The 24,386-nt window shown below is 38.7% G+C and overlaps 1 protein-coding gene across 3 annotated transcripts in view; it reads left to right on the top strand.

The window, feature by feature from the left end:
• The window catches only part of Agbl1 (ATP/GTP binding protein-like 1), an 800,368-nt gene that overhangs the window by 761,891 nt on the left and 14,091 nt on the right, over positions 1–24,386 (top strand). For 2 of the 3 annotated variants that reach the window (XM_005381584.2, XM_013512654.1), the window contains exon 23: positions 14,710–22,570. The exons of the other annotated variant lie outside the window; for it this stretch is intronic. In XM_005381584.2, the coding sequence (XP_005381641.2) occupies positions 14,710–14,905 (196 nt within the window). In that variant the 3' untranslated portion in view covers positions 14,906–22,570. Of the gene's footprint in view, positions 1–14,709; positions 22,571–24,386 lie in introns of those variants that run through there. 3 annotated transcript variants of the gene reach the window in all.

The raw sequence follows: 24,386 nt of genomic DNA, 5'->3' as shown, positions 1-24,386 counted from the left end.
TCATTGGAAAAAGGCATTTGGTGGTGTTCAGTTTTTTTTAAAGAGAGAGATGGGTGATAGGCAGCTGGGGAGAGCATGTTGGATAAATACGAGCCTCTGGAATTTTAAAAGTGTTCTCCTCTTGCTTCTCAGTAGGTGGTTGCCTCTTGAGGTCTGGCATCTGTCCAAGGCTTGAGCATTACCTCAGCATTTCAAGAGAAAACAAGTGCAAAAAGAATCCACAAAGCTGCGTTTTAAGCAGCCTCCACATCAAGCAACGCCACAGGCTCGGTTTTGTTCACCCTGTTCGCATGCAAAATCGTCTCGGGCTGTAGAAAGCTGTCTTTCCTCAACCAAGAAAACAAACAAAACAAAAAAAGCAGAACTAATTAAGATCGTCATATCTCAATAAATATGCAAATGAAAAATCAAAACAAAGAAATTCTATTTATCACATCATAAAGTTGCAAATTGCTCTACAGGCTGGCTTGGAAGAATTGCCAGGGATAGAGAGTTCTTAATGGCTCTGCTTAGAGACCGAGAGCTGCATGTCTAGGCTTATGTTGGAGGATGAAGATGATGATCTTGCCAGGTTAAGAATATTTTCATGCTTTCCCTCCAGTTGTTGTGAAGAGGAAAGGGGGATAAAATTTCATTTGAGACCCTATGCGTGAGGTTTTATGTTAAGAAATGTGCTTCTATTTATATCATGGTAAGAAGAAAGTTGGTCAGACTCCTATTTTACAGCTGAAGAACAGTGAAACTCAGAAAGGTAACATTCCTGTTTTTCACTTGGTATTTTAAGCCAGGACTCAAACCCATAATTCCTGTCTGGTTCTAAGTTTATGCTTTGTTCCTGATTTATACTCCCTGCCCCAGTACCAGTGGACTCCCCAGCTTTACCCACAATGCCTTTGTCTAGAGGATATCAAAGCATCCAGGCGAAAAGAACGAATAACAGCCATTGACGTATATTTTGTCCAGGTCTAGGTGTAAAGGTGAATCCTATCAGTGGAACACTGTTTGGTTTCTTTTGTTTGTATTTGATTTCAGTTTGAAATGGTAATTCTTCTTGTTGAATTTATCACCTTTGAAAAATAAGAAGAGGTAGAGAGCAGAAGGAGAGAAAGGAAGGAGGGGGAGGTCGAAAGGAAGAGAGGAGAAAGAGACAGAGTCAGAGACAGAATGCCCTAATTTTGCTGAAGTTACTGTAACGCATGCCCAGCATGTGTATTTCATCCAGAGGGAGCTGAATCTATGAGTGACAGAGAAAACACCTCTTATTGAGTCTAGAAGCTCCCTTTCAGAAATTGTGCTCTGGTGTCTGTTATGTTGGATGTTGGCCTTAGAATCAGTTTCCTTCTGGACAGCTGTCCTGGTCTGCTAAATGAACATCAGGGTGAGAGGCACTTTAGCAAACAGCTAATGAATTAGGTCTGCCTGGTACCTCTTCACTACGCCCCACTGCCCTGGCACAAGGCAGAGCAACTAGTACCCTTGCAACTAGTCCAAGGTCAATGCAGATCAAACCACTTCTTCCCATGGGCATTCATATTAGGCAGAACGTAAGTAATGTGTTGCAGAGAGTGGTCAGACTAAGTGCCTGAACTAAGGAAAACAGGCCAAGCTTGCTAATGTTCTTAGGGAAGATTTCAGAACAGAGGTGGACGCAAGCTTTGCCTTCAAAACAAGAAGAATTGGCTGGAGTGTCAATGACATTTTTATTGCATTTTGCTAGACTTTTGCAATTTTATTGGAAGAAAATAAGCAAATGGGATGAGTGACAGTGGGATGTGGATAAGAAATCTGAGCCCATGCCAGGGACGCCTGCCAGCTGCACTTTGTCGTTTTGTCCATCCTTTTTCTCCCTGTCTCTCCTTACCTTCCTTCTTTGTTCCCTCAGTACTTTCTTTCTCCTCTCTTTCTCTACCTATTCTCCCTTTATCTTTCTAGACTCACCCTTTTTAGACTAAAAACATTCTAATCTCCCTTCACCCCACTAACTAATCATTTTGGTATTCAGGAAAATTTGGAAAATATTGATAAATAAGTAAATATATCTTCAGTCATGCTTTTGTTACCACCTAAATATCATCACTGTTAGCTGATAGTGTATTTGCCAGTCATTTATCCAACATGTTTGGTATTCTTTCTTATAAAATTATCTCTTAAAATCTCACTACTTTCTTATGAGTTCAAATTATTTCCTACTGAAGTAAATTTGTGTGGGAAACTGTTTCATCCTCAGCAAACAGAAGTAAAGGCTGTTTTCTTTGGTTTGTTTAATGTTTTTTGTTTTGTTTTATTTTGTTTTTTTTAGGAAGGAATTCTGGCTTTTGATTCATTTTTCCCTTGGCATCTTCAAGATGTCATTTTTTCATGCTGGCTTTAGCTTTATTATTATACTTTCAAAATTAAACTTTTCAAATTTGAATAATTATAGACATAAAAATTTTGGAAATATGCTATAGGAAGTACTCATCATCTACTTTCCCTTTTCAATTTTTTTAAAATTTGGAAATCTACTGTTGCTATAAATGTTATTTATTTAAGGGTGATACATCATTCTTCCACATTTAAAATATTGCTCTTTTTTATTGATGCCAAATATGACATGTCTAATTATGGATTTCATTTTTCCCAAATTTCCACCTTCTTAGAGTATTTCTTCAACCAGAGAACTGTAACTTTTCAACTATTTTCTTTTTGAGGACTCCCTCTTACTGTTTCCAGAACTTATTCTAATTCTTTAATGAATTTAAAAACTTATTATGGTATTTTCCAAATTGTTATGTCAATTTTATGGTTATCTGGTTTTGCTGCTTTTAGTGTCTGCTGATGTTTTTTCAAAATGGATTATTTCTTTACATGATTCATAGTTAATTATTATGTGTGCACCTTCTGCAGACTGTATCTTTCTTTCCCACCAAGCAAATTTCAAATCCACTGAACTTTGAAAATCATTTCTCCTGTTTAGTTTAATATTTATTTCTGATGGGAGCCCCAAGAATCTAATAACTGGAATCATGCTGTTTAAGATGCACTGTGTAATTTTAGACCCCAAATCTAATCAGCATTTTCTTTCTTTCCCTTTCTTTCTTTTCTTTCTTTTCTTTCTTTCTTTCTTTCTTTCTTTCTTTCTTTCTTTCTTTCTTTCTTTGTTTGTTTTTCTTTCTTTCTTCCTTTCTTCCTTTCTTCTTTTCTCTTTATGTTTAAACATCTATTTCTTGTTTCATTTCTGAACTTAGTCTTTTGATACTTCTACACTGACTAGCTTTGTAACATTTACTTTATAATACAGAAAGATTGTGTCCAGATTAGTATTACCTATATATTTAACATAATGCTGTGCTCATCAACATTTTTTTTCCATCCTTCTCCTGTTTCTGAGATTTCCATTTTGATCATTTTTGCATTGTCTGGACTTTCTGAATTTTTGCCCATCCCTTGCCTATACTTCCCTAAGGAAAAGCAAATAACTATTATAATTTCTAAGGTCTTACCTTTGTGACAATATCTTATTTTGCAAAACAATGTGGTTTTTTATAAAATAATATGACCAAGTTTTAATTTTCTTTTTGCATATTCTGTAATTGAACTCTGCCTTTCCACAGTAAAGAACATTAAAAAGCAAGCATTTAGAAGACATATTTTTATACTTGCATTCTTACATGCGTTTTCTTTCATCTTGAGGCTCATACTTGTACATTTCCTAGATCTAAGCACATTGGCTGACAGAAAAGAAAGTACTCAGTGTTACATGATTGGCTAAAGAATTATGAACATATCTTCTGTGGGTAATTCAGTTTGTTTTATTTCTTGTATCTCATGTGTGCCTTTGATCTTCAACTTAGTCTTTCTGTATTTGAGAACTTTTTTCTATTATACGTTTGAAGTATGTATTTTACCATTACATTGCTCCTTTCTTGTTTTATTTTCATACCTATTATCTTCTTTCACATGTAGCCTATTTTTAAATTATAATTTTATCAGGTACCTTGGGTCCACTTTATTTTTCTTTCATATCTGTTATCTTTTGTGAATTTTAGATTTATCCAATGTGTTCTCTATGAGCATCAATTTTTTTTTTCTTTTCTTTTTGGTCCCAGAAATTGAACTCAGGACCTTGCGCTTGCCAGGCAGGCGCTTATGCCACTGAGCTATATCCCTGGTCCTATCTATGAATTTCATTACTTTCTCAGTTGTTTCTGTCTTAACTCCTGTTGCTTCAAATGTGATTATGATTTCCACAGTTTTAATCACTTTACATAACTTTCTTAAATTACAAAATTTACTCTTTTCATCTTTTAGCTTTGATCTCCTCTAGATGCTGAATAAATTATGACATGAGTGATTAAATGAATGATGAACAAAACACCACAAAACAAATGTGACCACATGCACTGAGGTTCCAAGATAGAATAAATTTCTGTTACTTTGATATGGCATTTTTTCTCTACTCTCCTATGCTAACTAAAAAGTAGCTTCAAAAATTTAATGTTTAAAAATGTATAGGTGAGAAATAATAATTGTATGTATTAATGAGTTATGTCAATTATTGATTCATTCGCCTCAATTTTATTTCACATGAAGACAATTCTGAATTAGATGCATGTCATGGCGAAAAGATCATGAGTTTTTCTCCCATTAGACCTAGGGCAGCTCCTGTGTTTCTGTAATAAATTGCTTCCTGATGACTATGTTTCTCACTTCACATTCCCCCTGTAAAACTAAAATTCCTCAGGAAAAGATGTTTAATTTTGCCCTTCAGAAGATTGCCTTTCTTTCAGAGGACTCTTTGATTTGGCTGCTTTACCTACTAACATTTACAGCTAATTAGTGATTTAGCATTTCTTAATATTTTCTGTTTAGGGGCTGGGGATTTAGCTCAGCGGCAAAAGCGCCTGCCTGGCAAGCGCAAGGTCGTGAGTTCGGTTCCCGGTACCGGAGAAAAACCAAAAAAAAAAAAAATTTCTGTTTAAAATTTCATGCCTTTATCATATATTTTTCATAGTCCATTGTTTGAGTTTGAGGGTTAGGTCACTTCCCAGTTTTAGTATATTTGAAGTAATTCTTCTTGCTTTCATTTTGTTATTTTTGGAGCAGTCAAATAAGAAAATAGAAGGTATATGCAGTTCTACAACAATATATTAGAGTATTTTTCTTCCGTATTCCTCCCTTAGTAAAAAAATACTGAAATTGACTTCCTGGTACATACGATGACTCCCTCTATTTCTTTAATTGACGTTTTATAAATGAGTGAAAGACTGCATCTTTTCTAAAGCTTTTGAAGCATGTTTGTCACACTACTTCCCGAAAGACTACACCACCTTTCAAAATTCACTACTTACCTGGGCCCTCTCTAGTGAGATTCTTGATCCTCTTATATTTCTTGTATACATTTTACAGGCAAACAATGACATTTTTAATTTCAATTATACTTACATTACTTTAGGCCTTCCTTTTAATTTCTTTCCTTAATTTTTACTACTGTTTCTGTCCCTATATGTTTAATGTATCACTTCTCATATCACCAATCTTTTCTCACCAGTGAAGATTTTGTTTCACTGGGTTATAAAAGCTCTTTAAATATTAGAGATGATAACCGTTTGATAGTTTTGCACATCTGCAAAGTTTTCTCTGTTCTTACATTCCTTGAAATATTTTATGCAGTATTTAGATTTTAATGTCATTTTATAAACGTTCCTTTAAGGAGTTCAATTGCCTTTAGTGTCAAATTTTGAAAGAATTCTATAAGCTTTATAAAATATTAATAATTGTATTTTCTTTCAAGATTTTTATACGTGTTCTCTTAACATATTCAACCTATGTAAAATTATTTTTATAGTGATATATGGCAGGGGTATGACTTCATTTCAAGCCAAAATCAGTACAAATATACGGGAAGAATCATGCCCCTCTTACAACATAACAAGCTGAATATACAACTGAATCTTTATTTCAAATTTTTATTCTACTGCACTGTCTAAATACTCCTCAACAAAATATTTTATTACACTGTTTTACACTTTATTAGTTGCCCTAAGAAAACAGCTATTAAAATGCCTTAGTGTCTTTACCACTTCTTCGAATACTTTTTATTTAATTATATATCTTGTGACTGATTTCTGTCTTAGTTGTATAACAATTTCACAAATTCATGAATTTGGATAAAACAGTCAGTGCAAAATTATTCTTTTCATATGTAATTTTAGCAGTCACAGTGACATTTACTATTTTTTCCATGTAGCCTACAATTTCCTACTAGTTTTGTGAGTAAATATTTTATATACAATATCTCAATTCTATTGTGAATGAAATTTTGTAAAATCAAATTTTTAATATTGTTCATGCTTAAATGGCAGAACTACTAACATTTGTATTTGTGTTCAACTTGTCACCTAAATCAGCTCTTGGTGTTTCTGAAATGTTCTTATAATTGATTCTCTTCTGTTTCCAGGTACAAAGTAGTAGCATTAATAACATAATAGTATTATTCTTCTCTTTTGATATTTAATATCCTGGTTTTTCATTGACAGATTTTATTGTATTGAATGTCCAGAGAAAAGATAATTAATGTTAGTGTTACTTGACAGGAAAGTCTTGATATTGGATTTAAAGTGAATGCTTATGATGTTTCTGGATGATTATATTATTGGCATTTTGATTGAATTGAATGTCTAGTTTAATTGTAGAAAACTGACAACTTCACGGGATTGGCTTTTTATTGTCATTGATGTTTTCCATCATCTTTGAAGTGGGGGAAAAATCCTTTTCCTAGATATTTTCTTTCTTTACCACAGTAATCTTTAATCAGGATTTTCTCTTTCAATTTTCTTTTATTTCACATTTTCTTTATTTATCACAATTTCCTTCACTTTACTTTTTTCCATTCAGCCAAGCTTCCTCAAGTTCTAAGCTCTTGAATCAATGTTTTTTTTTTTTCCCAATCAATGGTTCTTAGTCAAGGAAGTTGTGCCCCCCCCAGTGGGACATTTGGCAAATGTTTGAAGATGTTTTTGGTTATTATAGTCAGGACAGAAGACCTGAAAGTGCTGCTAGCTGCTAGCAGGCAGAGGTCAGTGATGCTGCTAGCCATCGTACAGTGCATAAGACAGCCCTGTAGTATAGGATGATCTTGCCCCAAAGGGCACTCAGGCTGAGGTTGAGAGTTCTGGCTGTGGGTGGTGCAGGTGCTGAGTGAATTCTCTAGCCTCCTGTATTTACAGACTGGTCTGTGAAGAACTGCGCAGACATAAACACAAAGTGGACTTAACAAATGTTACATGATAGCTCCTGATTCTTAGGATGCAAGAAAAATTAGATAGCCGCATTAAGAAATGTCTGAGTTAGGCTTTAAATAATAAACAGGATGTTTATTGATAAGAAGGGAGAAAGGACAGACACTGAGATGAGAAGGGCATGCCGATAAGAAAAACAATATTACCTAAAGGCAGAAAAACAAGTTTTCCTTTCATAACATAGAAGAACTATATGCCACAGGATGAGCTGAATGATGTGGTAAGGTTAATTCTCATAGAATTTTAGTGTTAAGGAGTGTTCCCCCTAGAGGGGAACCCAGGTAGCTCCTCATTTTCCAAAAAAGCCTGGAGAGACTGAGTTTGACATGAAATGTCTGCTGTCTCGTAGTGTAGTTAAGAACCTTGTAAGACAATTTAATACCATTCCCTTACTTAACAATTAAGTCACTTTTTATGGTAAAAACAGTTTGTCTTCCATATTTGTGGGTATATACATCCCAGACTGAATCAACTTCAATTCAAATATATACATATTTAAATTGCATCTACACTGAACATGTACAGATTTTTTCTTAATTAGTTACCTAAACAATACAGTATAACAACTGTTTACATAGAGTTTACAATGTGAGGCATTATAAGTAATTCAGAGATGATTTACAGTGTACAGAAGAATATGTATAGGTTATATGAAAAGAGAACATTTTCATATAAGGTATTTGATGTTTTGTTTTTTTTTCATTTTTGTTTTTGTTTTGTTTTGTTTTCTGGTACCAGGAATCGAACTCACGACCTCGTGCTTGCCAGTCAGACACTGTGCCGCTGAGCTAAATCCCCAGCCCTCCATATAAGCTATTTGAGTATCTTGATCTTAGTATCTGTGGGGATCCTGGAACATATTCCCTGTGAATACCAGGGGATGACTATATCATGATTTTCACCACATATATCAAGAAGCTGATCTGAACACTGAAAAGAAAGTCTTTCATGAGTTAGGAACCTTGCCCAATACTGTACACTGTTTAGTGATAATCAATATTTAGGACTCACATAGTGAATATTTTTCACTATCACATGTAAATCCACCTAGAGATGATTGGTGTTACTACAATATTGTCAGTTGTTAAATGGAAACCACATCTCTGGGGAGGAATCAAGAAGTAGAATTACAAGGCATAGTCTCTGCCAAGATTCACATTGTTTAACTTAGTCAACTCTGATTAAATCAAACAGTTCCTACCATCCTGAATCAATGTAAGATTCTGAAATTAGTGGGATTATAAGCATTCTAATATTACCAAACATGTTCAAGACTTATATATAGTATTATTTTTTAAATTTTATTTTGAGTACTTTCTTCATTAGTTAACCTTTTGATACTATTTTTGAGTAGGCTGAAAGGGAACTCATAATTGTTCAAATGCACACATTGTTTAAGTATTTCACATTTTCTGCATAGCAAAACCAGCTCACCTCACCGGTTATCCGGGTCACAGATCAAGTTGGAGTTGTAGGAAACAAAACAAAGCAAAGCAAAGCAAAGCGAAACAAAACAGAACAGAGCAGGAAGATCATGGAAAGAATATTTTCTGTTCTCTTTAGTTATTTAAGTTTTAGGTATTGACAAAGTAATAGAAAAACCTAAGTGAATATGACGTGTAAAATTCAAATCAAATAACTTGATTTCCTCATTGGTGTCCTCTTCCTGTCTATGCATGCTCCATTGTGGGCACTGAGGCTACAGCCCTTAATACCCACTTAAAGGAGGAGACAGACAGGCAAAGACGACTGTTACAACTAACCTCATAATGGAAACATTCCCCTGGTGTTTTGGGAGCACAGAGATAGGATGGATGAGTTCAAGAATATACAGGAAAGAACAGCTAGAGAGGACTCCTCCTGATTCTCAGAATTAGTACGGTGGACAGATGAGAACTCTTCCCATAGCCTGGACAAGCCACAGAAAGAAAAGTTAGAGCAGCACAACCAGAAAATGCCGGTAGGTAATCAAATCAAAGGAACGTTTTGGGTGCAGGGACAGCTTGAAAGAGTTCAAGCTGGAAATTCACGAGGCCAAGAGCTTGCAGGGTCTTGTAACCCCATACATAATAAAGTCGTATGGGAATTGAAAAAGATGAGGTAGCCACATGCAAATAGAATGAAACACGAAAAGCAGTTTTCAGATTGCATCATTAGAAATCTCTAATAAAAAGCCAGATGTAAAGCACATTCTCAAGAGAAAATGAGATAAACCAATATAATCTAATGGCCAATGTAATGTGGCAAGTAAAGAGCTTAGGATTTTTGAGTTTCCTGTTTATTTTAAATATCATTATAGCCTCTAAATATATTTATGGAAAGTCAAATTATGGATTTTTATTTAAAAATTTTATTAGTACACTTTTGCAGCGCACAATGATTCCATTTCTCATGGGGAGTAGGTGTGTGTGCGTAACAACACATCGTAATTGTTTCTTATCCTTCCTTCCCTTCTTATCCCCTCCCCAAATTTTATATTTTTACTTTTGACTTTTTAGCTCTTTGAAATTTTTAGCTTTTGAAATAATTACAGACTTTGAGAGCTGTGCACAGACACTATAGTGGCCTGAATAATATGTTTCAGGCAGTTTCCTCCAACAGTAAAAACTTCTGTAACTTAGTGCCCTGTGGGGCCAGGACCCCACTTTGGCATGGAGTATGTGTGCTTTCATGTTATCACCATACAGTTTAGGCTTATGTAAGCACCACTGTGATCCCGACGCAAAACTGTTCCATCACCACGGAGGTCTTTCACCTTGTCCTGGAGCCCTGTTGACAGCTATTTGGTTCTCTACTCCGTAACTGTGTCATCTTGAGAATTCTGTAAGTGGAATCATACAGCAAAGGATCCTTTGAAATCAGGTTTTTCCCTTTTCAGCCTTATGCCTGTAAGAGTCATCCATGTTCCCTGATCCAAGATTTCTTCATCATTCATCAGTAGTTCATTCTGTTTGATCAAGTAGTGCAATATTCTCCCACCCTCTTGTGTTTAACCATTCACCAATTTTAGAACATTTTGATTGTTTTGAGATTTAGTACAGGTAAATCTGTAAGGAGCAATTATTTACAGGATTTAGCATGGACACAGTTATTTATTTCTCTGGGATAAATGCCAAAGAGGGCAATTGCTGGCTCTTCTGAAAAGTGTATTTTTATTTTTAAAACTTTACATGCTGTTTTCCAGAATAGCTGTACATTCTCACCCATGATGTATTAGAAACATAGTTCTACAAGCTCTCCAGCATTTGGTGTATAATTATTTTTTACTTTAGCTCTTTTAGTAGAAATGTACTGATACTTTCTAATAGTATTAATTTAAATTTCTTTAATGGCTAGCATGAACAAACATCTCGTGTACTTGATTGACCTCTGTATATCTTATTCATGGAAATGTTTCTTGTATCATTTTTATATTTTCTAAATAGATTTTTATAGTTGTTTTGAATGTTGTTTACAAATTCCAGAAATGTCCTTTATCAGATAAGTGTTTTTAAAAAATATTTTTTCACAGTTATTAGCTTACTTTTTATCTTCTTAACGAAGCCTTACAAAAGTGTATTTTGGATGAAACCTAGCATATAATTTTTCTGTCTTTTGGATCATGTTTATGATTTCATTTCTAAGATGTCTTTGTCTAGCCCTAGACCTCAATGACATGTTCCTAAAAGTTCTACAGCTGTATGTCTTGTATGGGAACTAAATCCATTCAGATTTAATTTTGTGTAAAGTGTGAGATTTGGGTGAAGGTTAATTTTCTTTGTTTTTAACTGTTTTTATTAGGGCATGTTTGCAGTAGATAATGTTCACATTGCTTATGGGAACATAACACACCCTCATTCTTCCTTCACTCTCTCCTTTTCTTTTTCTTTGCCCTTCCCTAATGCCCAATTGCTCCAACACCTTTGTTGAAGGCAATCTTTCCCCCCCCGTAGAATTGCTGCTGCATTTTTGTCAAAAATCAGTTGGCCTCGGGCTGGGGATTTAGCTCAGCTGCAAAAGCGCCTGCCTGGCAAGCGTAAGGTTATGAGTTCGGTTCCTGGTACCGGAGAAAAACAAACAAACAAAAAATCAGTTGGCCTCACTTGTGTGCATCTATTTCTGTGTTTTCTTCCTCTGTCACTTTCCCAGCACCATACTATCTTGATTACTATCGCTTGGTAAGTTTTAAAATTAAGGAGAAGGATTTCTCCTATTTTAGTCTTATTTTCACTGTTGATTTGGCTACTTCTAGATCCATTTTTTTTCATATAAATTTTAAATTAGAACTGTCCTATGTAAGTAAGTGAAACTTCTTTTGAGATTTTGTTAGGAATTCTGTTGAACTTGAATGTCACTTTTAGGATGGAGGTCATCTTCACTGTGTTGAATCTTCCAAGCCTTCCACTGATGTAAGGTTTCTGTGATCAGCTGTTTGTTATCTTTAGCATGGAACTCTGAGCTACAAGTTGTGATCAAAGAAAGTGCTAAATGTTTATTTAAAATATATAGTAAAAGACACATTGCCATTAATCCCCCTCAAAACATTCCCCCTCACTTAGAACACACATTTCCCGAAAACCTTGCCATTTTGGGAAACAGTTTATAGTTTAAGTTCCCAGCAATTTTTGTCAATAAAAGCAACTTCGTGTGTCTTCACCTGCCTTATTCACCATCTGCCACCATGTGACTTCTGAATCTTCCCCAAGGTCAAAATGACTGTTCATCCAGGATGGCATCAATAATACACAAAAGGGACTTTCACTTTTCTGTTGTTCATTAGATCTATAGATTAACTGATCATGTGTATTATTATTTTGTATACTTTGACCTACATCTCCCCATGTGACAAAGGAAGCCATCTTTGTTTTACATCATCAAAATGCATAGCATAATAGTTATGTTATAATTCCTGTATAAAACCTTTGAAAAATTAAACCTCCAGAACAAAAGCTTTTGACAAAGAAATGCAGAAAAAACAAGTAGTTCCCCCCAAAGATGACACACAATATAGTTCTTTTGTGTACTCCCCTGTTAGGTTTCAATTTGGCTACCATTTATTGTTTGTCTACTGTGCTCTCAAATGCCCTAGACATTCTACAGAATAAAGAAGATATGAATGTGGCCAAGCCATGGCCTTTATTCATGTCTGACTATTTCCAAATTCACTATTAAAATAAATTAAGTAGATCTGTAAAGACTGCTATTTAGAAGAAATTTCCAGTAAGAGAGAGGTTTATTAAACTAGTCATTTGGGCCATCCATGGTGGCACAGTCTGCAATCATAGCATTCAAGAGGCTAAAGCAGGACGAGTCCTATGAGCTCCAAGCCAGCCTGAGCTACACAGAGAGACCCTGAATTAATGAAAAAAAAAATAGTCCTTTGGCAGAAATTCAGATGAGCTTTTGAAGAAAAAATGTGCCTTATTTGGTTGAATACTGAGGAACTGGAATATCATTGTATATATAGGAAGCTGATTGCATTAGTTAAGCTGGGAAAATGTTAATTTTGTGTTTGAATGACTGCAACAAGAACATCTACCAATTTGGCTGTACGAAGAGGTTCCAGGTTTGTAAACAAGTGGAGTAGACAGTTGATAGAGGAAAGACAGGACCTGCCCAGGGTAGGACTGTTGGGTTCTATACCTAGGCTTCTGCCAACTGGACCCTGCAGGGAGGTTCCATCCACCAGGGAAGTGCTATCCACCAGATACTCATACTGCACTAGGAAGCAGCAGAGAGTCGTTGCAGTTCCTGAATTTGGAACCGACATAATACAAACCACATTTTGGAGACATTAGCAGTGCCAGTTTGAATGGTTTCAGTAGGTACGGCAGTAACCCAGGTGTGAAACAACAAATTTAAATGCATACTCTCCTTTCACACCATGTTTTACCAGCTTTAGCATCTGCAGCAGAGCCATGGAATTAAAATTTGTTGATTGCTTTCATTTCACAGGGCACTCCACCAGACAGCATCCATGTGTTTTCTCACTTAGTATTCACCTAAACTCTTGAGGCATTTATTATTGCCGCTCTGTGAGATCAAGGTTTGGTTTTTTTTTTTAACCCCAAGTCTCACAGCTACGATTTAAAACCAGGCTCTTGACAGTGTATGGCAACATCACTTTTATGCCTAGCATGGTGGCAAGTGAGTCTCAGACACTCAAGGTCTTGCAGATTTGAAATTGTGTTACAGCTGGGGCAGCTCTTACCTTCCTTTACCTGACTACTTTATTATCCACAATTCAGCCTGTAAAATATGATATCAATTTAATGTTGTGGTGCTTTGGCAACAAGGTTCATATTTCTTGCCCTTCTGATCCATTCAGGCAGTGTCCCAACAGACCTCCAGTTTTGGGTTCAGAGGGTCTGGAGAGCACAGAAAGAGCTCCCATCCATCAGTAGACAATTAAGAAACTGGCCTCTGATTCATTTCCCGAGCTAACATGTAACCATGCCGCTGATTACCCATTTTCATTGTTTATGGCGAGGCAGGTGGATGAACAGCTCCTCCTGATTTATGATGTGCTTGCCTTCTATAAATCACACAGTAGAAACCCAGTATGCTGCTAATCCTAATTGGTTAAGTCCTAAGTAGGGAGTGATTAGAAAGTCTTAGGGAAAAAAGTATCTCATGCAAATGAGGGAGATATATCTCCTTGAGAGGAAGTACTCCCTGTTCAGAATATGCAGCAGTCTTTGGTTGGTTCCCATTGCCCCCTTCTATCTCCGTTAGGTCAGCCATCACTGATCATCAATTTGTTAAGTTGTAGGAAGAGGGGCGGATAGTGGGGATGCACAAACAGAGCAGGAGCAGAGTGCTGTGTTCTCACTTACGCTCTCATTTATTAATTTCAACCTGCATTAATTTTTGAATTCCAACACACCATTCATCATGATAAAGGAAGGCAGCGCATTCTGCCTCGCAGTGCTGTTTGTGAAAATGGGAAACATGAGGGTTTTGAGCTTCACCTACCCTGAATCCATCCTCGCTCTTTCCGGGCAGTAGATGGCATGGCATTTCCAGATAGTTGGTCACGGGCTTTTGAGCTTGTTCAAAAGTGTGGGAATCCTAAATAGGTGGCCCTGTCCACACCTTGTGATTAGAAATCTGAGTGGCCTAAAAATGCAGTCTGTTACCAAAGAAAGAAACAAACCCATGGATCTTATATGATCTCTCCCTTAACCCCAAGGCAATGTTTTTGAGGGCACAGCAATGTCTGTGTGCCACTCCCTTAAAGGAGCAACAAGTCTTGAGATGACAGCTCAGGGAGAGAAAATTTCATCATTTTATTTAAGGTAACTATAAGAATTGTTCCTTTTGGCTAACTTCTCTTTTAATTTCCTCTTCCTTTTTTTATCCCTCTCTTCCTATTTTTTCCTCTTGGTACGTTCCCTTCCCTTCATTCCCCTCCTTCTGTTTTTCTCCGTGCACTGGGAACCCATGGCAGGTGCAGCAGGAACAACAACACAGAACTCGACGACGAGCCGGCCTGCATGGAGGAGGTTGACTACAATTCAGATGGCAGCTCAGACCAGGAAGGGAGCATTGCTGAGTTAGACCGGCAGATCCAGGAGTGTACCTTCAATCAGGATGAGGGAGAAGAAGAGGAGGGTACAGAGCAGAGCAGAAACACTGTCCTGTAGTCCTGAAGTTCATGGAACATTCTGTTTGCAGACACTGGACTCAGACACACACAGTGTGAAACGGCTGGTCTGTGTGAGGTTCTGATTTTGTTCTAGCTCCCTTTGCATAAAATCTGGGTACTTCATGATTGTAACATTTTTCTACACTGCTGTACTGCCTATGCATGTTGCCATTGCAATTAGAATGGGACCCCATAGTACAGGATTTCCACGGGGCCTCTCCACCCAACATTGAGCTCTCCTGTATTTCCATGCTTGAAGCTGAAGCCAACTGCAAACAGAGGGGTGGGGCTTTCTTCCTGGCTTCTCAGCCATAGCTCTATGTGACTTTCCATACATGAGTGCTACGTCTACCATAGCATGTGAGCTTTCTAGAACGAATGTGAGCCTCACTGAAACTCTGAGGGTTCTGGAAGGGCCAGAAGGTACTGGATGATTGAACATAAAAGGCTGTGCAGTCAAGTAATTGCGAGTGTCATCCTTCAGGTCTGTAATAGTATAGGTTTTATGGATTTAGTACAGGCCAGAATAGATTCTAGGGAATAAAAGATGGTCACTGGTCCTCACAAATTTCAAAACCCTGCATATTCAGTCCATTAAACCTGTGCTGGAAGACAGCATAGTACACTGGAAAATGCATTCACTTCAGAATCAGACAGACAGATGAGGCTCATATCCTGAATCTGGCATTACTTATTATGAAATCTTAGGCAAGTAATTAGATCTCTCCAAATTTCAGGGTTTTTATACTCTCAATAAGAATGAGTGTCTATATACCATGAAGTTACCCTAAAGATGAACAGAATATAAAAGTGTGCAGTTTGGCATATGCTGCAAAATAGTGTTGGCTTTTTCCCCTCCACAAGACAAAGAATTCTATGTAAGTATTCCCACCGTTACAAAAAATGTTCTCTTGGGCCATATGATTAAGAGATATTCTTACTGGAAGGAATCTGGAAAGGAAGTTACATGGGGGAAGAGCCTAGGAGACTGAATGCCTTCAGAGCCTTTCTGTGTGTAGTGGGAAGCAGCTCAGAGGCATGACTGGTGAGGTCAGGAAGGCAGATAGACATTGGGAGGTGATATGAAGAATGTGTGCTAAGGCTAATAGGGGTGTACTCAATGTCATATGTATTTAACCAAAATTAGATTTAGATATTTAGAGATGGAAAATTCAAAATACTAGTAGCTTTGTCAAGATATAAGTTTTCTTTCATGTATCACTTCTTGGCCTTTTGGCTAAGATCAAGTGTAGTTTTCTTTCATGTAGAATTTCACATGTATGTCCAGAGGCCAGAGCTGGTATCATGGCTGCATGATGACAGGAACCCAATTTCTAGTCCTCTAGCTCTACTGTGTGTTGCTTCTACTCCTGACCTAGCATTCCTGGAACAGCATCAGCTTTTCTCTCTGCAACTCAGACAGAAGCAAAAAGGATACCCCCAAACCGGGCATGATTCCTACTTTTCGAAAGACTATACACGGTATTTGCCCTTGATCCCACCAGCCAGAAAGTAGTCCTATGGCCAAAAGTAACTGCAGGAGAGATTGGAAAATATAGTCTTTATCTGAGATGGACCCAGTTGAAATTTAAAGTTTTAATGCTAAGGGAAAGGCAAATAAAATAGTGCATATTGGGTGATCATATATCTTAAAAAGAGATTTTGCCTGATATACCATTGACCACCCAGAGAGTTTTGGAAAAATTCAAATAATTCCAGAGAAAACATGCAGTGTTCTGTTCCTCTTGATTAGCAGAAAAATGCTGATCAAAATCTTGCCACAGTTTAAACATAAGATATAATAAAAAGGCATACGTGTTGTGATTTAGGGAATTGATATCATTATTGATAATCTTTTCTGTCTCCAACTATTTTACAAATTTTCTTCCTGCAGCCCAGAAATTTCAGAGCAATGCTTCATATTAAGACAATCACATTTCCATGGCATATGTAAGAAGTTTAAAGGAAATAACAAGACACTGAATTCAGATTCTAAACTAACAGCATCCCTTAACTGTTCCCACATACATTTTTGCCAATGTTAAATAGAGGAATGCATAATTCTCCTGTTTCTCCGCTGCTTTAAGGAGTCAAGGAAATAATACTGCTGAAATGTAGATGCGGGGGAAGGGGTAGGAGCAATACTAACTCATTGTCCACAATTAATACCTCAGCCCAAATTAATTTTTGCATGCTCATGAGAAAAAGGGACAGTAACAGCTAAGTTTCAATGAGGAAACTTTTGAAAAAATCAGGGACTTGTAATATTATATTATAAAATAATATTGGTCTATCTATACAACAAAAGTAAACTAATTGTCCACTGTGTGTCCTGCACTTTATTAATTCATACAAAATTTACTGTGGACTCAAGTTACTGTAACTTGATAAGAATAGTTAACATTTTAATTTAGTACAGGGACATATAGCTATGTGAAGGATAATATGGAGCTATGTAAAGGATAATATGCAAAACATTTAAGATTTCATTGATAAAAGTCAGCTACAAGAAATTTCAAGTAGTTGTCACTTAGAAAATTTAGTTGTGCATGAGTCTACAGGTAAAACGTGGGGAAATACATGCTAAGAAATAGAGAGAGCTGAGAAATAGAGACCTGTAGTGAAGTTTAGATGTGGACTAAAACGTTCAGTGTTACTGGTTAAAGGATACATTTGCATATTGAGAAAGGAGGAAAGTAACAAGAGATTAAATAGAAAAACTAGATAACAGTCAGATTTAATAATATTAGTTGTGCCCTGATGAAGGGACTAAACTTAATTCTGAATGTGACAGGGGAGATCTACAAGACTTTCCAGCAGAGATGTGTCAAGAACTGGGCTCAACACCAGCATGTATGCTTCAGTACCGTAGTCCCAACCTGCTCATGCCCTACAGTTTGGCATTTGTGCGGGGGTTGGTTGTTCACCAGCGTGAGGCTATCCCAGGCTGTGATATTATGACATTTGAAGAACAGAATATTTGCAGTGAGGTGAAGATTATGGGTGCCACTTGGGGCCATGCTGACTGTTGGAAACCAACAAGATGCTGAACTGGAAAGGACCCCAACAAGCTGCAGGTACATCAGGAAATGGAAGCAGAAGAAGTTTATCTACAGAAGCCTGCTTTTATTGTCCCCTCCTGGCACACATACTACTTGTTGAGTCACACAACACCCTAAGTATACCTCCTTGATTTATTAAACCATCTCACATATTTCCCTTGTCTCTGATCAGCTTCTCCTCTTCCATGACCCTATGTGGGGCAATCAAAACCAGTTCAGATTCACCTTTGTCCCATAGAACCTGTTCTACACACCCAAGCCAAGTTACATAACCTGTGCACCATTGCAGTATTTATACATTTATTTTGCGGCACATTTACCATTTCCAACTTGACTTATATGCTTTGTATACCCTCACCTCAGGCAGTATTGAGTAGTGAGCTCTAAAATGCATGAGCCTGCTGTTAGTTTTGCATCTCTCATTGCATGGAGCAGACTTTTTGACATGTTGAAGGTGTTCACGGAAATGTGTTCCCCTACTTGACCTCTAGCTTCCAAACCAGACATTTAACATCTTAAGGAAATCTCATATATTTCTTTGAATTTCTTTGATTTTCCATCTTCAATCAGAGTTGGTGCTACATGAAAGAAAAATAGTTTCACTAAAAGGGCATCTTATAAAGGCATAGTGCCTCTCCAGCAGGCTGTTGCCATGGAAGACAGCTTCCAGGGTGAGGCATGCTTGCGAAGGAGCCTGGTGGCCTTGTCTTCACCTGTATAAAGCAAACATTTAGACACAGCAGTGACAATGGAAGGACAGCATCTCTGTGTTTCCCTGCTGGCTGGAGCATGTATCCAGGTGCTCTGGACCACGCGCTCACTTCGGCAGGAACTGGCTGTGCAGCTCAGGGTGCTTTGTGCCAGCTTGGCTGCCTGCACGCTTCTTGCAGTCCCATCGGTGAGTATCAGCATCCAAGAATTCCATTCACTGGCTCCGGGTTCTTCTAAGCCTCCAGAAAAAGAATTGACAGCCACAAAGAACGTGTGAGACTGACCTGACCCCTGAGTTCCAAGCTCACATCGAGGGCTGCCAACACCAGAAGGTCACATTAAATCCTTAACAGGGGGAGAAATTCACATGTGCAGCTTCCGTTTATCAGCCTGGAAAACTTAGCTGTGGAGTTGATTTCATATTCCAAGAGGAGCCTCTGCCACATGACAAGAAAAGAGGTTTCTATGGAATGCCTGCCATGTCATCTCGTTAGGAACTCAGCACAGTGACCTACGCGGTGGGTCTGACCATTTGGGTTAGCGTTAGTGATGGATTTATTTTGTACTGCTGGTACTCTTCACTCTGGCTCCCAAAAGCTTGCATCTTAGAAAGACACATAGACAGTAGCATGCTACTCACCACCAGAGTTTTTTGGACAACAATAACTCCTCAGTTCTGGAGTTGCTGCTCTCTGCCCCACAGAGGTCCTCTTTTGTTTGTGTTGCAAACTGGCTTCATGCATGCCCACCTGATTCTTGATTAAAAAAAAAAAAAGTATTATCTAAATAAAAGTGAGTGTTAAGAAAGGACTTTGAAAATAAAAGTGGGTTGGCTTGAATCCTTTCAGTGGCTAATAATAAAATAACTTAATAACTAATAATATAAAACATTTGTTACATATGTGCCAACATAGGCTGAAATCCCTACCACACCCTACCAACACACACACACATGCACACACACAGAAAGTGAGAGAAAGACAGAAAGAGAAAGAGAGAGAGAGAGAGGGCAAGTATGGGGATTAAGGAAAACAATAAAGGATGACAGAAGTTTTATCATCAGTCACACATTTATAAAGGCCGGAGGTGGCTAGGGATGATTTTAGGCCATCCTCTCACACAGAAACAGATAGAGATCTTCCAGGTATAAGGAAAGGTTCATCTCTCATTATTATGTCACAAACTGGTCTCCAAATGTTTTGTGTATTTCAGGTTCATTTGGGTCACAAAGCAAAATAGGTTCAGACCCCTTGGGAGAGAATGCAGTCTGTTGCAAAATTACTGAATTAACTACGTCTAGGTCTATAACAAGCTACCACACAAAGGAGGGTGCTGGGCTGGTGACATACCTGAACCAAACTGAATCTTCTACACTGGGGGATTCCCGTGATCTTTTATGCTCTGTAAAGCCTTCGGGGCTTAAAATGATTTCTTGGTAACAGACAAGTATTATGACCAGCCCCCTGACAAAATAATAAAATTTACACATGATTCTTTGGAGCAATCCAGCTGAAGTGTTTGAGTTTGACAGGGCAAGATAAGACATGGCACCAAGATCCATTCTGTAGCACCTGTGCAGAAATGTGAGGAAGCCAAGAAGACAAAAGGTCTGCCATCCAAGCATCCAGAGTGTGGAGGTTACATAAACCAATGTTCTTAGACAGAATATCAATAGGTCCCAGCCACATTCCGGTCTAAATAGGATATTAGTTTAGAAGGTATCACTAAGGAGACATCTGCCTGGTTCCCTGCTCCTCTCAGGCAATTGCATAATCGCTCACTTAACTCTCACTCCCAACTGTAGGATAGACTGGCATTGTGATTGCCACCTTCAAAACGAAGCTCAGCTATACTCCCAGTGACAATTTTAGTGAAGAATGGAAGTGGAACTGATCCCAGAGAAGTATGACTTCCCAATGCACAGTTGTTCCATTTCCCCATAGGAAGTGATATAAATGGTACCACAGCAATGGGCAATTGCAGGTAGCATTAGTGAATATGAATATTGCTGACAATAACTGCTTCAGACTACTGTGCATGTTGCCATGTTTATCACTCACAATACAGCAAATGAGGTGAGTGAGGTGAGCCCTCCCTCTTATGGTTATATTATAGGTGAAAGTACTGATTATCATGACTGTCAACTTGAACGGATTAAGAGACATCTAGTAGATTATTAAAGCATACTTCTGGGTGTGTCTTTGGGGGTGTTTCCAGAGATGACTGGCATGTAGGCCAGCAAATTCAGTGAGGAAATATCCGCACCTGGTTATAGGTAACACCATCCAATAGGCTGAGGACCTGGATGGAAGAAAAAGAGGAAGCAGGAGGAAGTCATCCTGTACTTATAAGCTCAATCCTAATTGTCTCTTTTCATGCTATCATTACCTGTGGATATCAAACTCTAGCTTCTTGAGCATTTCACTGCAGATTCATGCCAGGGACTCTCCAGAGAACCTCCACACCTTCAGACTCAGATTGGCCCTGAATCCTTAATTCCTCTTGCTCTAGGGCTTCCAGTTTCTTGAACTGAGTAGCTACTGAATCCTCTGGCTCCAAAGTGTGCAGACGGCCTAAAACATCCCTTTATTCTGTTCCTCTGGAGAACCATAATCTATATAATTACTAAGTAATAGAATCTTGACTTTACTACGTGCAATCTGTTTGCTAAAGACATCAAGGAAAAACACCTGTCTTCAATGACCTCTAAGGACCTATCTGAGGCCAGGGAACAACTCTGTGCCTCTAGGAAAACATATTATTGTTTGTTGTTTTCAATATTTAACCCAAATATAAATAACTTGTTCTCAATATCTCAACAGGTTCTAAGTCAGACTTTCGTTATCTCCACCCACTCTCACTAAAATCTTCCTCCAAGTTCCTAAGCTTGACCATGTCAATGGAAATCTGATCCCTGGTGCTCAACCCAAGTCCAGAACAGATACTCCGCTCTTTACTAAAAGGGTGAATCTGTCAGTGTGGTCCGGTGTTTCCCTTCGCTTTAGTTTGAACTAATCCACAGCTTCCTCTGTTTGGGGCAATTTTCATCCTGATTTAAACAACGATTTCCTCTCATTCTTCTAAACTTTGTGTTTGCCTCCGCTCCAACTCTTTGAGCAGCAAAATGGCATTTGGAATGAGAACGGATTTCTATTTCTGCTGCTGACATCTGTCAGTGGCTTCTTATGGTCCTAGGATAAATAAATATGAGCAGATCCTGAACCTGAACCCTTGCTGATTGAGCCTGTTTATGTTTCTCATCTCCTTTCTTAACACAAGTACCTGCATCGTGTGCTTACGTGCATTCTCCTCCGGGAACATGGTTTGCTTCTAAAACCTCACAACATCGTAAAGACATCCTGTCAGTTTTTGCATGGTGTTTCCTGTGAGCTCCTCTTTCCTCCCACCAGACTAGTTTTTTGGAGAACAAAGATGAACTTGTTCACTGCTGCATCCTGAGAACCCAGCACCTTGCCCATGACGTAGTGGGCCTTCATGAAATATGTGTTGAATGATCATGATCTTAATTTCCACTGCAAGGTCTCCTAAGAATGACCTCCTACCCGTTGCCTCAGTAACCTATTAAATATGGATAGCGGTGCTGCAGCGAAGTGGGACACGTGTGTGTCCAGCTGACTCAGAGTAGGAAGGAAGCATCTAGGAAAATCCTCCCTCAGCTCTTCGCTGCAGTGCCTCCTGGTCTGTAATTTTCCAGAATCAGCTTCCTTTTTCCTCCAAATGGCCTGTAGAGGTCAGAAAAGGGCCTTGGTTTCCAATCACCAACTGTCCTCTGTCTCCATTAGCATTCGCCCCGGGTGTGTATAATTAAGCAAGCCTAGGCTGGGCACATAGGAACGGAAATGCATTGACTTTAATAAAACAGAGTGTAAAACAACTTTAGATTGACTCCAGCCTTGTTTATTCTTGCACACTTGTAATTCTGCTTTGGTATATTCCCTGTCAAAGAGAGCATTGTCCTGGGAGCTGAAGCTTGTCCCTTCATTGCTACTGCAGCCAGTCTGAGGAGGCGAGGGACAGCAGCTTGCTGCTCCTGGCTTACGGCACAAAATAAATAAAATCAAAATGTGTATTAAAGAAAAACAGTAACAGAAGAGCACGTGGGCACAATGAGAAGAGTTCCTACCAAGGTCCTAGTTTTTTGTAAGTACTTTCAGAGTCAAGAAATAAATCATGTAAATAACAAAATGGGGCAGACACTGGTGAAGTTTAAGAAACGATTATTTTGTTCCATAGGTTATTGGCTAATGTACAGAAAGAGAATTACACCAGAACTGTCCAAAGCTTGGGACCTGGTTCTGCCACCTTCATGAATGACTTTGGCAGGACCAGTCCCTTCTGAGTCTCAGTTTCTCCATTTGGGAGGGAGGGCTTGCGTCTGCTGAAATGTAAGTCGCTAATATTTCCCATAGCCGTCAGCACTGCACTGGCCAGCCCGCTGCCACAGGCCCGGGCTGGCCGGGCTGGTGAAGAGGCAGCGTGAGGTGGCTATACTGGCTCTCTGTCTCTGCAGGGACTAAGGCCAGACCAGTACAATGATCCTTTCAGAGCTGAGAGCCATGCCGTTGACACTCTGCCAATGGCCAGCAGAATAAAAGCTTCCGAAATCAGGGCTAAAAATAAAAAATAAAATGAAGTGACAACATAAACAGGAAGGCCTAAAGGAGAGGGGGATGAATTGAGTCAGCAAACTTGGGGGTGGGGTGGAGAAGACTCTACTTCATTTTCATGTGCTCTTATAGGTCCTTTGGACAGATGGACTAGAGAACTGAAAGCAATAAAATGGGAGTGTGCTGCTGCTGCCGTGGGAGAGGAGAGGAGAGAGGTGAGGCTACTCTCTGTGGCCCATTTCCTCCTCACTGTGCAGTTGCCCCGTCCTCTTTGCTGACTCTTTGTTGGTTGTTCAAAGAGAGAGCTTCTACACAGTCCCGCTCCTGTCCCTGGCCTCCTCCTGGGCCTGTGCCAGCTGCCCTCATCGACCTTGTCTCTTAGCATTTGGGGCCCAGCTTCCTCTCTGCCTCTTTGCACACGCTCAGGATTTCAATCCAAAGAACATTCAAATCTGGCTCTTTGGGACAGGATGTGTGCAAGAGGGTCAGGGAAAAGGAGCTCATAGTTATTAAACACGCTTCATTCTCTAGTCAGTGCGCACTTTCAGGCAGCACGCAGGAGACAGCCATCACTTAGCAACTGTAGGATAGGGAAAGGTAGCAATCACCTTTACAAACCCTGTTCAGCCTCTTCAAGGTCTCCTAATTTCCAAAGGTACAAATCAGAACCAGATGGAGACTTTGCTTAACGAGGCAGTTTTAAGAGTGTTGGGATATGCAAATGGGAACATTATTGGGAGAGGGATGAATTGCCGTTCTGCTGTGCCTTAGACAATCAGAGAATTGGGGGTGCACCCTGGCAGGAGAGGCCAAGGAAAGAGAGAAAAAAGCAGCTTCTAGCATGAATGGAAACCTGACGTCCAGCTTCAGTAAAAATGTACTCCCTGGGCTGAGACTGTAGCTCAAGACTGGAGTTTTTGCCGACCATGCATGAGGCCTTGGATCTCCAGAATGGAAAATGAAATAAGATTACAAAGAAAATAAAACGAATTACTACCTCCAAATGGCAGGGTTGTAGCAGTATTTTTAATAAATTGAATATGAGGTTATTTATTTGGAATAAAAAAATATAAAGAAA

This window comes from Chinchilla lanigera, unplaced genomic scaffold (assembly GCF_000276665.1).
Source record: "Chinchilla lanigera isolate Chin_1 unplaced genomic scaffold, ChiLan1.0 scaffold00015, whole genome shotgun sequence".
NCBI lineage: Eukaryota > Metazoa > Chordata > Mammalia > Rodentia > Chinchillidae > Chinchilla > Chinchilla lanigera.
Note: the sequence above shows the minus strand (reverse complement) of the source record. Positions and strands in the feature narration are given on the sequence as shown.